The sequence below is a fragment of the Schistocerca serialis genome, chromosome 1 (assembly GCF_023864345.2).
Source record: "Schistocerca serialis cubense isolate TAMUIC-IGC-003099 chromosome 1, iqSchSeri2.2, whole genome shotgun sequence".
In the NCBI taxonomy this organism is placed as follows: Eukaryota; Metazoa; Arthropoda; class Insecta; order Orthoptera; family Acrididae; genus Schistocerca; species Schistocerca serialis.
The window spans coordinates 371120133-371136760 of NC_064638.1; the positions used below are offsets into that span (position 1 = coordinate 371120133).

General features: G+C 43.9%; 1 protein-coding gene across 2 annotated transcripts in view; it reads left to right on the forward strand.

Annotated features, from left to right (window-relative positions):
- Positions 1-16628, forward strand: part of LOC126470606 (uncharacterized) — a 370403-nt gene that overhangs the window by 211871 nt on the left and 141904 nt on the right. For both annotated transcript variants that reach the window (XM_050098570.1, XM_050098563.1), the window contains exon 2: positions 9305-9398. In XM_050098570.1, coding sequence (XP_049954527.1) covers positions 9305-9398 — 94 coding nt within the window. The remainder of the gene's footprint in view (positions 1-9304; positions 9399-16628) is intronic.

Below are 16628 nucleotides of genomic sequence, written 5' to 3' on the forward strand. Positions count from 1 at the left end.
CGTCCGTGGGGTTTGACTTTAACCTAGAATGAATGTTGGAGACACTGTTCACCTTTAAACTCAACACAGTTACTGCCTATGGAGTCAAAATTACAGTTACGAATAATTTAAATTGGATCACATAGATAAAGTTGTGGGGAAGGCACACCAAAGATAATGTAACAAGTCTACTAAAGAAACCTCTTACACTACTCTTGTCCGCCATCTTCTGGAGTATTGCTGTGTGGTGTGGGATCCGTATCAGATAGGATTGATGAACGAAATCGAAAAAGTTCAGAGAAAGGCAGCTCCTTTCGTATTATCCCGAAGGAGGGAAGAGAGTGCCATGGACATGATACACGAAATGGACTGGCTTCCACTAAAACAAAGGCGTTTTTCACTGCAACAGTGCCTTTTCATCAATTTTCTCCTCAGGATCTGAAAATATTTTGTTGACCCCCACCTACATTGGGAGAAATGATTATCAAATGCAAGAGAAATCAGAGCAGGCACGGAAAGATTTAAGTGTTTGTTTTTCCAGCGCGCTTTTCGAGAGTGGAACGGTACAGAGCCGACCGGTGTGGCCGAGCGGTTCTAGGCGCTACAATCTGGAACCGCGCGACCGTTACGGTCGCAGGTTCGAATCCTGCCTCGGGCGTGGATGTGTGTGATGTCCTTAGGTTAGTCAGGTTTAAGTAGTTCTAAGTTCTAGGGGACTGATGACCTCAGATGTTAAGTCCCATAGTGCTCAGAGCCATTTGAACCATTTTTGAACGGTAGAGAAGTACCTTAAAGCTGGTTCGATGAAGCCTCTGCCAGACATTTAATTGTGAATTTCAGAGTAATCATGTAGCTGCAGATGTAGTTGAAAACAGAGGACGCACAGACAGGTCTCCTGAGCACAACCTTATCGCCGATGAACATGGTTCAAAAATGGTTCAAATGGCTCTGAGCACTATGGGACTTAACATCTGAGGTCATCAGTCCACTAGAACTTAGAACTACTTAAACCTAACTAACCTAAGGACATCACACACATCCATGCCCGAGGCATGATTCGAACCTGCGACTGTAGCGGTCGCGCGGTTCCAGACTGAAGCGCCCAGAACCGCTCGGCCACACCGGTCGGCGATGAACGTGGTAAATGAATTACTAACACCACAACCCCTGATTATGCTCACATACACCCAGGTGCCACTGAACATAGTCCTTGAGGGTGTTGCATTTTTTTCCAGCAGCGTTAGTAAAAAGGTCGATATCGAAAGAGACGGATAATTTCAAGCAATTTTATATACTAGTCGAAACTATTTGTTGTGTGACATAAGAACCAACTTTTATTGCGTAGAATTTTAGGTTATGACGAACAAAGCAGTCTCATTTGAATCAATCGATTTGGTGTAGCCCGAGTGTTCGCATTCCATCTCGTAATAACGGAAAGAGCGGTGAGTTTAATAGTATTAAATTACATACCCTACATATTCCGTAAGCTTGGCCAGCAAAAACTTCGTCATATCACCACGACTCACGCAAACTGGGTCGCTGCAGCGCCTCTGCCACCATATAACCTCCTCTCTTGCACCTCCACAGACGCCACACCCAGTCATAAGCTAACAACAAAAAGTGTTGCCCCCAAAACAAAAACTCGTAACAACAAAAAGTGTTGCCCCCCAATACAAAAACTCGTCCCTTCAACAGTTATAGTCTCATCATTTCTTGTGCCCTCTATTAATCGAGACTCTTCTACACACCACTTCATCTTCCACTCTCAACTCAACTTCGTAACACCCACTTCTAATTTCCTTTTGAACTCTCTCACTAAATCCATAGCAGTTCCTATTACTCATATTCATGCACTCCCCACGTACACACTCAGCCATCTACCTGCGTTTTACCAGAAGTTGCTTATTCAGCAGCAGTGCACAGCCAAACGTAACATCGCAACTTTCAGTATTTTACATATTTGAATCCTGTATTTTAACCTTTTTAAAGTTATCAATTTTATCATAAATACAGAGGCAGTAGATACACAATATTCCAGTTTAATAACCCGGGAGCTACATTAAAATGTCCAAACAAGAAACATATTTCCTAAACTAGAAAAAATAGCCGACACAGTGCGCAAACGGACAAATTACAGAAATGGATCGCACCGAATGGGGAAATATATCTTCGGCATACTTGACTCGAAATCGAAAACAAAAATACCGTTGTACATGAACGTGAAAAAAGATGTAGAGGAGATGCTTATACAACCAGAGGACACGAAACAATTGTAGAGAACAATTGTAGTGAACAAATGTAGTGAAGTTTCGGACAACAGCAAATGGTCAGATGAACACTGCGTCAGACACATTTCATTAATGAAAAACTTTTTCTTAAACAAAAAAGCAGATTAACAACAATTGTAAGGTTATCGTGGTCCGAATTTTAAAAAAAGAAATAGCTTCGGTCCGTGCATCTTTAGTTCAGTTCTGCAGTGTTTCTCTTGGCACAGATACATGAATGTCAAATGCCTTCCTAAGCCGAATGAAGATTTGTTTATTGAGTCCTGTGCCACTCATAGTTCTGTTTGATCTCTACGAATGTTTTGGTTTTGTAACTGAGCCATTTTCTGTTTCTATCGTCTAAATAGAGCATTTTTCCTGGCGAACGCAGCTCCCTTAAGGTTTCTTCTCGTTCTCTTGCTGAGTTGATGGTTCTGTATCTCATGAATAATGTCTTGTTTAAGGTTGAATAACAAGTACACTGTTTTCGTTGTACTGATTTTTTTTTTCAAACTAGTTTTCGGCTTATTAGGTCATTTACGGGAAACAACTGACTAGCGTCTGAAAGAGACGCTAGTTATAAGGTAACCAAACATTACAGGCAAACATACAATCACTTGCATATGGTGCTGTGCATCAAACTTCTTTCGTAAGTTGAAATTACACTGTACATAATGGACAATGTGAAGTACAATAAAAAATTAAATTACACTATCGCAAGTTAAATGGTTATAATGCTAAATGTAGCACATCCAACTAAGATCCGGTACAGCGCAGCATCTTGTGCAAGAAAAAGATAATGCGAAATAGATTGTTATCATCCTATATAGCCTTGTCTACAGGGTGAAACAGAACTGACCCGACAAACTTTCGGAGGTGGTAGTACCGACTGAAACAAGAAAAAAAGTCTGGTAAACGTGGACTCTAAAGTGCACGACTTAGGGGCTAAGAGCACTTGTTCACCTTCGCTACTGTGAAAACCATGTCTTCTACTGAACAAGTGCTCGTAGCTCTTAAGACATGAAATTTAGAGCGCATGTTTAGTGGACATTTCTTTCTTGTTTTGGTCCCTACTATCACCTCCCAAAACAGCGAAAGCAAAGAGCTTGCACTAGAAGAGATGTGTTTCACAATATCGAAAATGAATTTTATAATCAAAATATCCACGGGTGTACTGCCGGTCTTCAGTGTCCAACGGGCACAATATTTCGGCGATCATACATGTCGCCATCATCAGGTGAACTGACGGACTGAGTTCCTGTGAACGTGCCGGCACGGAGATCCGTACGCTATGGCCGCCGCGACCGAACCCAGTTCCCTCTGAGCAGCCATAGCGTGCGGATCTCCGTGCCGGCACGTTCACAGGAGCTCAGTCCGTCAGTTCACCTGATGATGGCGACATGTATGATCGCCGAAATATTGTGCCCGTTGGACACTGTAGACCGGCAGTACACCCGTGGATATTTTGATTATCAAATTCGCCGGGAGAAACTCAAGAATCACATAATGAATTTTAGAGCGCAAGTTGACTCGACATTTTTTTGTTTCTTTTTGCGGTCCATGCTGGCACAAGTGAAGTTTGTCGGTGGGACTTGTGGTTGAGCTTCTAGAGCGCAGTAAGCCCCTGCGGCCAGGTGGGCAGCCTTGCAGGTTGCGCGGCGTGACCTGTAGGCGCGGGAAGAGCAACCGGTCTGCTGAATGGAGTTGCAGAGTGCAGGCAGAGGCCGGCTCACCTTGGAGGGTAGCCACTAGCCAGCCACGGCACCATACAGTACCGCACACTGCAGCACCGCTGCAACCGTGTGCAATTCCCTGTGCCCGCGGCTAAAATCGCCTCTACTCACAGAGAGGCTGCTCATAACTCCAACACCAAGGACGAAAGCCATTGTCATCTACATGCTGGTCTCCGATGAGCGCCGTTCCCTGTTGCCGTCAGTCGGTCGGTTTCCGGCTGCAAGGGAAGGGGGGTGGGGGCAAGAGGAGGACGAACTTTTCGTTCGTCCTAAAATGATGGACCATTCTTGTTCAGTTACGTTTTCACGTGCAGTATCCCGTTTAAACATTTCATTCGTGGTCACACATTTATGAAGCATCGGTGGTGGTCTGATCCGAGCGGGAGGATTTCAAGGACAGTAGTCTCCTCATCACTGGCGGTGTTTTCCAAAACTCACTGCAGAATAACTTGTAAAGTTCCTGCCAGAATCAGCACCTTACATATTCGCTGTAAGTGGCAGATGGAACTGCCGAATGAGGATGCCAACAATCTGCTCCTGGTTCTGACTGGCTGAAAGGCTTAAATGTTAAATAATTTCTTGGAGCAGAGGCGACATCACAGGCGGCCGCTGCAGAGGCGCCGCCCACGGCGTTTCTGGGAACTACTCGTGTCAATAGTGCCTTCCTCCATACAGTACCGCAGATTGCAGTCTTCCTGGATGATGTATTAAAGGAAGAATTCTCGGGTATCTCGTCAGATGTAAGTGGCACGATATTTCGACGCTTGCTTTTGGCGAGATACACGTTAGACCCTTCACTACTACTACCACTTTTTTTTTTTTTTTTTTTTTTTTTTTTTTTACCCTCAACAATGTGGTTGTCCTGAGGCTTCTTGCAGATACTATCTACACAGCTAGTGATTTTCTCTTTTTGTAATTTGATCCCTCATTGTTGTTAACGTCAACGCATTTTCCTCGAAAATGTGTGTTGTAAGTGACCATGAATCGAGCGGTCAAACGATGTATTGTGCATGAAAATGTAACTGCACAAATTCATTTTTGTGACGCTCTGAAAGTCTGTTCTTGCGCCAGTGATTTCCGTTTGTTTACTCCGTAGAAAAAATTGTGGAGGTCGTTCACGGACTCTTCTGGTTTATCCAATGTATTTCTCTGAAAATACCCTCACAGCAGTAAAAAAAAAGAGGCCTGTATTATGCAACCATCAAAGTAACACAGAGTAATTCAGCAACATTGCCGGAAAAACAAATCTGAGAAGATATAGTTGATAACAGGTATCTGAATAAAGATCGAAAAGATCAAAGTATATAAAGAGCCGTTCCAGAAACAAAGCGAAAATTACCGACACAATGAATTTGCCCAACTGTCCAAACTAAAACATCTTAGAGGAAAGCGCTGGGATATTCTTAATGGATGAAATGTTCATTACCAGTCATGGAGCAGAGTTCCTGATCCTGGGTTGAACTCTACACACGTTTGCAGTTGCTCGTTGTCTGAACTGTCTACAGCTCTTGTGTTTGAACTAATGACTATGCATGTATCTTTTGCTTGATTCTCACAACCTACATAGACACGTTCTTTAATTCCTAGCTCTCCTAAAACAACTACAGACTCATAAAATACTCATGAGATTGATGACGTTTGAAAGCCCGAACAAATGTCCAATACTTAAGTGCATAATTAAGTACAAGTACGTGAATGAAAGTGATTTAAAGATAATTAGACTTGGATATCATTGTAAAAATATACAAATACTATATAATGATTTATCCTTATTTACACCACAAATATTGCCATATCTTGCAAAGAGGTCTTCCTGTTAACGTTGTCTCATACTCAAGGGGTTCGCTTCAGTATTCAACAAAATACGCAGACTAATAACATCCAGGGTTTGGCAAACATTGGGATTAAAATTATACACAAAGTTGCGGATCCTGAGCACAGTCCTTTGAAATAACGAAGTAAGGAATGGAGATCAATATTTAGTTTTTCATTTACACAAAAACCTTTCTACTTTATAACAAAACTTGGACTGTTAGCAACTGTTCAAAGTGACGAGCGCCAATTTCATCGCAGGCAGTGAAATATAATCAACACTGCCACCAAAGAAACAAAAAGAAATGAGGTACCCAGAAGACATGGTGGGGTGTCAATGTACAGGGTTATTACAAATGATTGAAGCGATTTCACAGCTCTACAATAACTTTATTATTTGAGATATTTTCACAATGCTTTGCACACACATACAAAAACTCAAAAAGATTTTTTAGGCCTTCACAAATGTTCGATATGTGCCCCTTTAGTGATTCGGCAGACATCAAGCCGATACTCAAGTTCCTCCCACACTCGGCGCAGCATGTCCCCATCAATGAGTTCGAAAGCATCGTTGATGCGAGCTCGCAGTTCTGGCACGTTTCTTGGTAGAGGAGGTTTAAACACTGAATCTTTCACATAACCCCACAGAAAGAAATTGCATGGAGTTAAGTCGGGAGAGCGTGGAGGCCATGACATGAATTGCTGATCACGATCTCCATCACGACCGATCCATCGGTTTTCCAATCTCCTGTTAAAGAAATACCGAACATCATGATGGAAGTGCGGTGGAGCACCATCCTGTGGTACGTTTAGCTTCCTGCTTGCTTTATTCGTCGACTTCGGCGGGCTACGCGTGAAACTTGCCCGCACGCGTTCAACTGTTTCTTCGGTCACTGCAGGCCGACCCGTTGATTTCCCCTTACAGAAGCATCCAGAAGCTTTAAACTGCGCGTACCATCGCCGAATGGAGTTAGCAGTTGGTGGATCTTTGTTGAACTTCGTCCTGAAGTGTCGTTGCACTGTTATGACTGACTGATGTGAGTGCATTTCAAGCACGACATACGCTTTCTCGGCTCCTGTCGCCATTTTATCTCACTGCGCTCTCGAGCGCTCTGGCGGCAGAAACCTGAAGTGTGGCTTCAGCCGAACAAAACTTTATGAGTTTTTCCACGTATCTGTAGTCTGTCGTGACCATATGTCAGTAAATGGAGCTACAGTGAATTTATGAAATCGCTCCAATCATTTGTAATAGCCCTGTAACTTTTTACGTGCGCACGCCATCGGTCTATATAGATGATTATAGTTGTAACTTTTTGTGACAGGAAGGACGGTCATCAGAGTACGTTAGCGTTGTTCGTGTCTGTGTTGTTACCAGGGCTCAGGGCGTATAAGGAGCGTGAACAGCGTCAGATGTCGAGTGATCGCTGTGAAATACACGGGGATGCCGTATACTGGTGTGAGACAGTGTTATCAGCACGTGAAAGAGTTTGACAGACGTCTCAATGTGGGCCCCCATTTGACCGGCTGGTCGAATCGCGTATTATACAGATGAGACATTCGGGTGTGAAAGTGTCTCGATGTCGTACTACACGAGAACGTGAAGGGTAGGCACACATGTTGCCGGTCAACAACGGTGGTGGGGGGAGGGAAGGGGGGGGGGTTTCAAAGGGGTCGAAGCACTATGGGACTTAACATCTGAGGTCATCAGTCCCCTAGAACTAAGAACTACTTAAACCTAATTAACCTAAGGACATCACACACATCCATGCCCGAGGCAGGATTCGAACCTGCGACCGTAGCAGCAGCGCGGTTCCAGACTGAAGCGCCCAGAACCGCTCGGCCACGGTCAACAACGACTACCACAGGCAAGGAACGCTGTATTGGGCACCAAGCACATTGTACAGCCTTCACATTTGCGGCTATCACCCGAGAACAAATAATGTACTTTTCGCAACACACTGCGTCATCCCACATCACTGGTCAGAGACTAGCAACGGCTGGACAAGGGAATTACCATACCGTGCGTAGGCTGCCACTAACACCACAACAAAAACGGCTGCGTTTGGAATGGTACCGTGGCTGGTTCTGCACTACCCCGGATGGTCACTGTCGATGAGTATGGCGGCAACCTGAGAAGAGGCCCCATTCGTTGAATGTTTTGGAGAGATTCAGTGCTCTTACTGCTGGCGTGTCGGGAGCCACCGCGTATGACTTTAGGTTACGGGTGTTGGTGATTGAGGGAATTCTGGCGGCAGAACGGTACGTTCTTCTGCATTCTCATATATTACCTTTCACGTGACCGTATCGTGGTGGCATTTTTCAAGAGAACGAGGCTCGTTCACGCATTGCACTTGTCTCTATGAACTGTCCGTGTGACGTTGAGGTACTCCCATGGCCAGCAAGATCCCTAAATCTGTTCAAATGGTTCAAATGGCTCTGAGCACTATGGGACTTAACATCTGAGGTCATGAGTCCCCTAGAACTTAGAACCACTTAAACCTAACTAACCTAAGGACATCACACACATCCATGCTCCAGGCAGGATTCGTACCTGCGACCGTAGCGGTCGCGCGGTTCCGGACTGAAACCCCAAATCTGTCACTCATAGAACATGCGTGGGACAAGTTCCATTTGCGAGGAACGGGAAACGGTAGGACTAGTAGTGGTAGAAGGTACTCGTCACCATGGACCGTATGGCGGTTTGCGGTGTATGTATGTAGATATACTGTAGATGTAGGGCAGATAAACTGACTCGAAAATCTGGGGGTCTTCATCCTGGCAAGAGCAAAACATGACTTTTGATGATGTGCATCTTAATGATCACGGTGGAAGTCTGCGGCGGCAAATCCGGCAGTTGCGGGAGACAAGAACAAAGGCGATGACGTAGCAGAAGAAGGAGCAGAGCCAGTTCCATTTGTGAATATAAACGAGGCAAAGATGTCATTGGAAATGCTTCGTAGTTAACATCATTAGGACAGAAGTAGACGGCGACGGTCACAATAGAAAATTCGCTTGACCAGGCACGCTGGAGGTGACAGAAGCAGAAAAAGGACACTGATTGCCTTAAATGGTAAACCTGAAGTGTCTTTTGTGTTTTAGAAAATTTCTATATGCCGTACGTTAAAAAAGTTAATCAGTTTGAGTTTTTCTTTCTGCTTCGTTCTGTAAATAAATGAGAATAGGGCCTAGTATTGAAATTAAACTAAAGTCACATTTTTAACTTCACTTTTGTTGGGGATATCCTTATTTCGATAGGATTCTTAATTCCATCACGATCGGTCAAACTTTCGTTGGATCGAATTATCAGTTATTCGAACTTTTTCTTTGATCACTCGAATTTCGAACTATCGACAGTCAAATGTCTTTCTGCAAGAAGTCGGAGGTGTCTGGGAGGAGTTCTCGTGCACGGGTGCTCCAGAACCTCAGACGCGAAGCTTAAGCTGTTGCTAGCTTTGTAAGCTCTCTGCCTGCTTTGTGTGCAGCGGTGTGTGTGATGGTTGCTGCTTTGCCCTACAGATGGCGGCGGTGCGGCAGACGCAGACGGTGGTGCAGACGCAGACGCAGAGCGGCGGCCAGCTGCTGCACCCGCACCCCCTCGACAACAGCCTCGGTGAGTAGACCCACCACATGCTCACACATCTCTCTACGGCTAGCAAAGAGTGATGTTGGAAGAACGTCATGATTTCGATTTCATCGTCAACGTCTAAGCACTGATAGCTGATAATAATCAACACAAAATCATACACTACTGGCCATTAAAATTGCTACACCACGAAGATGACGTGCTACACACGCGAAAATTAACCGACAGGAAGAGGATGCTCTGATTTGCAAATGATTAGCTTTTCAGAGCATTCACACAAGGTTGGCGCCCCTGGCGACACCTACAACGTGCTGACATGAGGAACGTTTCCAACAGATTTCTCATACACAAACGACAGTTTGCCTGGTGAAACATTGTTGTACGCCTCGTGTAAGGAGGGGAAATGGGTACCATCACGTTTCCGACTTTGATAAAGGTCGGATTATAGCCTATCGCGATTGCGATTTATCGTATAGCGACATTACTGCTCGCGTTGGTCGACTGTTAGCAGAATATGGAATCGGTGGGTTCAGGAGGGTAATATGCAACGCCGTGCTGGATCCCAACGACCTCGTATCACTAGCAGTCGAGATGACAGGCATCTTATCCGAATGGCTGTAACGGATCGTGCAGCCACGTCTCGATCCCTGAGTCAACAGATGGAGACGTTTGCAAGACAACAACCATCTGCACGAACAGTTCGACGACGTTTGCAGCAGCGTGGACTATCAGCTCGGATACCATGGCTGCGGTTACCCTTGACGTTGCATCAAAGACAGAAGCGCCTGCGATGGTGTACTCAACGAAGAACCTGGCTGCACCAATGACAAAACGACATTTTTTCGGATGAATCCAGGTTCTGTTTACAGCATCATGATTGTGGCATCCGTGTTTGGCGACATCGCGGTGAACGCACATTGGAAGCGTGTATTCGTCATCGCCATACTGGCGTATCACTCGGCGTGGTGGAATGGGGTGCCATTGGTTACACGTCTCGGTCACCTCTTGTTCGCACTGACGGCACTTTGAACAGTGGACGTTACATTTCAGATGAGTTGCGACCAGTGGCTCCACCCTTCATTCGATTCCTGCGAAACGCTACATTACGGCAGGATAATGCAAGACCGCATGCTGCAGGTCCTGTACGGGCCTTTCTGGATACAGAAAATGTTCGACTGCTGCCCTGGCCAGCACATTCTCCAGATCTCTCACCAACTGAAAACGTCTGGTCAATGGTGGCCGAGCAACTGGCCCGTCACAATACGCCAGTCACTACTCTTGATGAACTGTGGTATCATGTTGAAGCTGCATGGGCAGCTGTACCTGTACACGCCATCCAAGCTCTGTTTGACTCAATGCCCAGTCGTATCAAGGCCGTTATTACAGCCAGAGGTGGTTGCTCTGGGTACTGATTTCTCAGAATCTACAGGATCTATGCACTCAAATTGCGTGAAAATGTAATCACATGTCGTTCTAGTATAATATATTTGTCAAAGAATACCCGTTTATCATCTGCATTTCTTCTTGGTGTAGCAATTTTAATGGCCAGTAGTGTAGATGTATCTAACATCAATGTTACCCCATGATGATTGTACAGAATGGTTTAAAAATCAGCATAAAAATATGTCTCATATTGTATTAATTTATTAATAAATAAAGTAGGAGAGGGAGTTGTTGCAAGTCGCAACAAACCAGAGGGGTGATGACCCAAAAAAGGGATAATTAACGTTACATATCCCACAACTTTTTTGTTTAGAGACAGTAATGATTTTTTTTAATTACCTGTTGGTAGTTCATATAGTGATTCACGTAAAAAGTGATTCTTACTACTCACTCCACTTGAACGTATCACGGAATTCCCCTCCACTTCTTGGAGCACGCTTCCTAACAACGTAAGGGTTAAAAAATAAAATAACCTCTGACGTAGCTCGTAGGCGAATGTGATGTCCCTACATTGCTGTATCAATTCATAATCACCCTTAATGTTAAAACTGACCGCGTGAAAACTGTTTGAAACTGTTTGTTATTTGTAATAATTATCTTTCAAAGCAAGCAAATTGGTGGTAAGTTCTTGTGGGACCAAACTGTTGAGGTCATCGGTCCCTAGGCTTACACACTACTTAATCTTACTTAAACTAACTTACGCTAAGGACAATACACGCCCATGCCCGAGAGAGGACTCGAACCTCCGACGTGGGCAGCCGCGCGAACCGTGGCAAGGCGCCTATGACCGTGCGGCTACCCCGCATGGTAGTATCTTCCAAAGTAACATACGAAAAGAATAAAACTGAAGGGTCAGCGGAAGAAAGGGGAAACACACGAGAGCACATTATATGCTCGTTAAATTCAAATACAAGAATACAAACGCAGCCGGCCGCTGTGGATGAGCGGTTCTAGGCGCTTCAGTCCGCAAAAGAGCTACTGCTGCGGTCGCAGGTTCGAATCTTGCCTCGGGCATGGATATGTGTGATGTCCTTAGGTTAGTTAGGTTTAAGTAGTTCCTAGTCTAGGGGACTGATGACCTCAGATGTTAAGTCCCATGGTGCTTAGAGCCATTTGAATACAAATGCAATAAGACAAAACAATTTACATAGTACAAATTTCTGGCGGTACAAATAGAACTACTTGTTGCAATTTTGTCAAATAAAAACATGGTCGGAGACAGTGGCTGTTGTATGAAATAAATTTCTTGCCGGCAGGAACCAGCCACAAATTGGTTTTCGGTTATTTTTCTCAAAAAGCACCGTTACCGGTTTCGAATGTACACAATTCATCACCAGACGGCTTTCATGGTTTTGTCAAAGCAAATGATACATTGGTTTACTGGTGACATATCCATGTGGAGCATCTGGTCTCGCGAGTTTCTTCCAATGAATTATATTCGCAAAGATGGTTCAAATGGCTCTAAGCACGATGGGACTTAACATCGGAGGTCATCAGTCCCCTAGACTTAGAACTACTTAAACATAACTAACCTAAGGGCATCACACACATCCATGCCCGATGCAGGATTCGAAACCTGGCTAACCTAAGGACATCACACACATCCATGCCCGATGCGGGATTCGAACCTGCGATCGTAGCAGCAGCGTGGTTCCCGACTGAAGCGCCTAGATCCGCTCAGCCACATGGGCCGGCTTCGCAAAGATGTTGTCATCAGCACATTCGTCATTTTGCATTATACAACACTTTCGTTTGGCCACGAAACGAATTCCCAATGTGCACCACATGTTTTCATTCACAACATATAAAAAAATAGTGTTTTGCGAATAAAAAAGTGGTCACATTGGAAAATCGTTTTTTTGTCCAAACGAAAGTATTGTATAATGCAAACTGACGAATGTGATGACGAAGATACAAACATCTTTGTGAATATATTTCGTTGGAAGAAAACCGCAAAAATAGATGCACCACATGGACATTCCACGGCAAGGCAGCAGTAAACCAGTGCATCATATGTTTTGACAAGAGCTTGAAAGCCGTCTTGTGATGAATTGTGTAAATCCGAATCAGGTAATGGATCTTTTTGAATAAAATAATCAGAAACCAATTTTTAGCTGGTTGCTGTACACCATCAACAATTTAGAAGTACTTGTTTACCGGTATGCGACGCATTCGAAAACACTACATTTAACGTGACTAGACTCAACGTTGCGATATTGAGGTTTAGCACTTTTTTTTCGCTGACTCCTTCAATTATTCGACAACTGACAGAATACAAAGAAAAAACTTAATTCTGGATATGTGGGTTTCCTTTATGTAAGTACCTATATTTACTGGATCAAATGTTATCTTACTTATCATAAATGGAGGATGTATCTATGTAAGTCGAAATATCATTTTAGCAATGAAGAAAAAAAAGAAAGAAAAACAAGACTCAAACGACAGAGACACATACCACTAAAGCATGAACAGAATGAACCGTGAAAGGTTGTCATCTCTGAGGTTTAAGCGGTGTGGTTGATTAATGGTGTGCATGGCCACGTTTGACAACTAGCAAAAGTGCTTTATTGGTGTCGTTGTGAGACATATTCCCAAAAAGATTCATTTAAGTCACGAAAAACTTATTTACAGTTGTAACAAGTAGCCTGTGTGCCATTATCGAGTATCGGTGTTGTATCTTTTACATCGATTTACTATGTTTCAAAGAATTTGTTATCGATACTGAAGGATCGATTTTTAAACCCAGCGTTAATTTCAGACGCTTGTCCTTCTGTCTTCTTAATAAAAAATGGCCCCTTCGACATCGCCTAGATTTTGAATGTTTTCTGTTACTGTGAGACATATTGACCAATGGATTTACTCGCTCCATGTAGCATACCGAGCACTAGCTTTCGAGACTAGGAGGTGCGTCGGAATTGGGTCGAATCTGGGCATTCTGTTCATCTGGAACACTGGCCAGCGTGGATTTCGTTGTTATGCAGTTTCATCCCAACCCGTCTGTGTTAATTCTGATTCTCCGCCTCTTCACAAAATAAAAATCTAATCCACTAACACACAAACACAGAACAGAGCTAGCAGCCTTTGTTAACAGTCATGAGGGTGGCAATGTTGCGTATCGCGGTGAAAAGGAACAGACAATTGTTTTTTTTTTAAATTTATTCTGTCGTACAGTTCACACACTTCTACTTGGCCTTTCTGATCGGCCGACTTCGTGTCACTCCAGAATGCTATGCTCCTTGTCAACCATAGGTACTTAACAGCACTGTGTGTCGCAGCAGTAAGTACCCTAGTGAATCTAGTGTTGATTCGCGTGCACTGTTGTTCGTAGTGATTATTAATATTATTTCCAAAACGAGCGAGAAGCCTGTGCCTCGTCTTACTAGTGATTCGCCGTCAAAGTATGTTTCACTTCTGCGACATATTAACCCATGACATGTTTGTTTCTTTATTCGGAAAGTAAGGTCCGATCGGCCGCGAAATGGAAATTACTGTGAAAATTAAAAATGTTTTATTTGCGACTGTTAGCTAAACCTTCCAGCTTCTTCTCTATACAGTCTCCGCTCCGATTTAGACGTCTGTCGTAGCGTTGTACCAACTTTCCAATACCCTCGTCTTAGAACGGTACCCCTGCGCTTTTCGCCTATTCTCTACGCTGGCCCATAGCTCGCTGCCTTGCCGAAATGTTTTCGTAGCCAGCTGTTCATCTGAGCCAGAGATGAAACTCAGGGGGAGCCAATTACGGGCTGTATTGTGGGTGATCAACCACCTCCCATTGAAAATTTTGCAGGAGCATCTTCGTTGCCCCTGCAGAACTCGGCGAAGTGAATACATGCGCGGAAAAACGGGCTAGGCCTCAAATGTAAAAACTTAGAGATAAGTGTTGCGTTCTGTTGCTGAGTACGGAAACTATCAAAATTGACATTGGTCTCACCCCTAAGTGATTATATCACTTAAATATATAAATATCACTTAGTGGTGAGACCAGTGTCAATTTTGATAGTTTCCGTACCCTTCAACAGATCGCAACACTTATCTCTAAGTTTTTACATTTGAGGCCTAGCCCGTTTTTCCGTGCATGTCTTCAATTGTTACGAAGAAGGAACCTTATGACAGTTGTGTATGTGGGCTGCAGGACAACAGGCGAAATCTCTCACCTGGCCACCATACTTCGCGGAAGACAGTATTTTGTAGGCATCTTTACGTGCTCACTGTGCGCTTAGAACTGAGAACACGCCATAGACAGGCGTACTAGAGACACTGTCCAACACACCTGTGCAAAGTTTCATCGGATTTTAACTATGGTTTACATTTCGCGCCCGATCGGATCTTACTTCCCGAACAGCCTACGAATAATCTGGCTGTCCTAACAGAACTTGTCCCAACAGTCAATGCACTGCGAGCCGACCCCCGTTACTTTGAAAGATACTGTTGCGCAGTCTGTGGGCGCCTTGCCACGGTTCGTGCGGCTGCCCCTGTCGGAGGTTCGAGTCCTCCCTCGGGCATGGGTGTGTGCGCTGTCCTTAGCGTAAGCTAGTTTGAGTTAGATTAACTAGTGTGTAAGCCTATAGACCGATGACCTCAGCAGTTTGGTCCCATAGTAATTTACCACCACAGCTCCTAGCACACTCCGCTCAGGGGCAAGTTAAAGTGCGCGATCTGTAATTGGATATATTTTTCAATGAGACATGGTTGCTTGAATAAGTCGTAACATACACAGACGATAATAATAAACTACTAGCAAGAATTTACTTCAATAAATCTTAATAAGGGGAAGTAAATGGAGAGGTGTATTCAAGGCAGACAAAAGGTTCAGCACAGAATGTCATGCCTTATGGTCGTCAGTATGATACTTCCGAGAAATAGAAAATAATAGGAAAGAACTACATCGCTATCAGATTTCAACGCCATCAGCTCAAAAATGCACCGTTCTCCTTTTGGGAACATACTTGACTTGGGCGGGCTATAAACTATTCGGCTTCTATACAGAAGGTGCACCAAGTCCTCCCCATAAGTTAAAATAGTGTTGTGGCATAAGAAAAGGTCCAGAGACGCCAACAAATTCGAGATACACGATCAGCAGAGACTATTTGATGAAAATGCAATGGAAATGGAGTGACGTCAGGAAGAAGGAAACAACTAACCATTTGTGTTACATTTATGAAAGCGAAATAGTAGGCCTGCAAAAAACACCTCGGTCGTAGAAGTAGACGTTGCAGAGAATAAACGATTTATCTGTATTTCAGGAAATCTGTCCGTGTAATAAATTTAAGCCCTGACATAATAGGTCTTTATTTTTTCTTCTATTAAATTTCCGCGTTTACTATACAGGTATTATTGATAGTTAATTTCATATGACGTATACTGTATAATAATAACCTGCTAATCAGAGCAGCGGAGGGGACGTGCATCGAGAAAATTTTTCGTAAAACGGTAGGTCAGAAATGCGTCGTTGTGGAGCTAAGGGCATAAAACGCCCGCCAATCAGCGACGAGTACGCGGAAGTATACGCATTTAAACTAACTTGCGCCAGCGAATACCTCTTATGCTAAAGAGTGTGGTTTTAATTAATTTAGTTGAAGATCATGGTTCTAGATGAACAGTGAAAACTGGGCAAACTGTAAAATCCTTTCTGTGGCTGGCTATGTTAGATGTGAATTTTCTGTGATGTCTATTGGAAAAGCTCGACTATTACATTAACTGCGCTAAGTGTACCGTAATGCCATTAATTTGTTAAGACAGAATCGCGCTGCTAGGCATACCCAAATAGGTACCCTTAGTGGACGAGCTTCTGCGTGCTGGATGTACAGGTAGCTT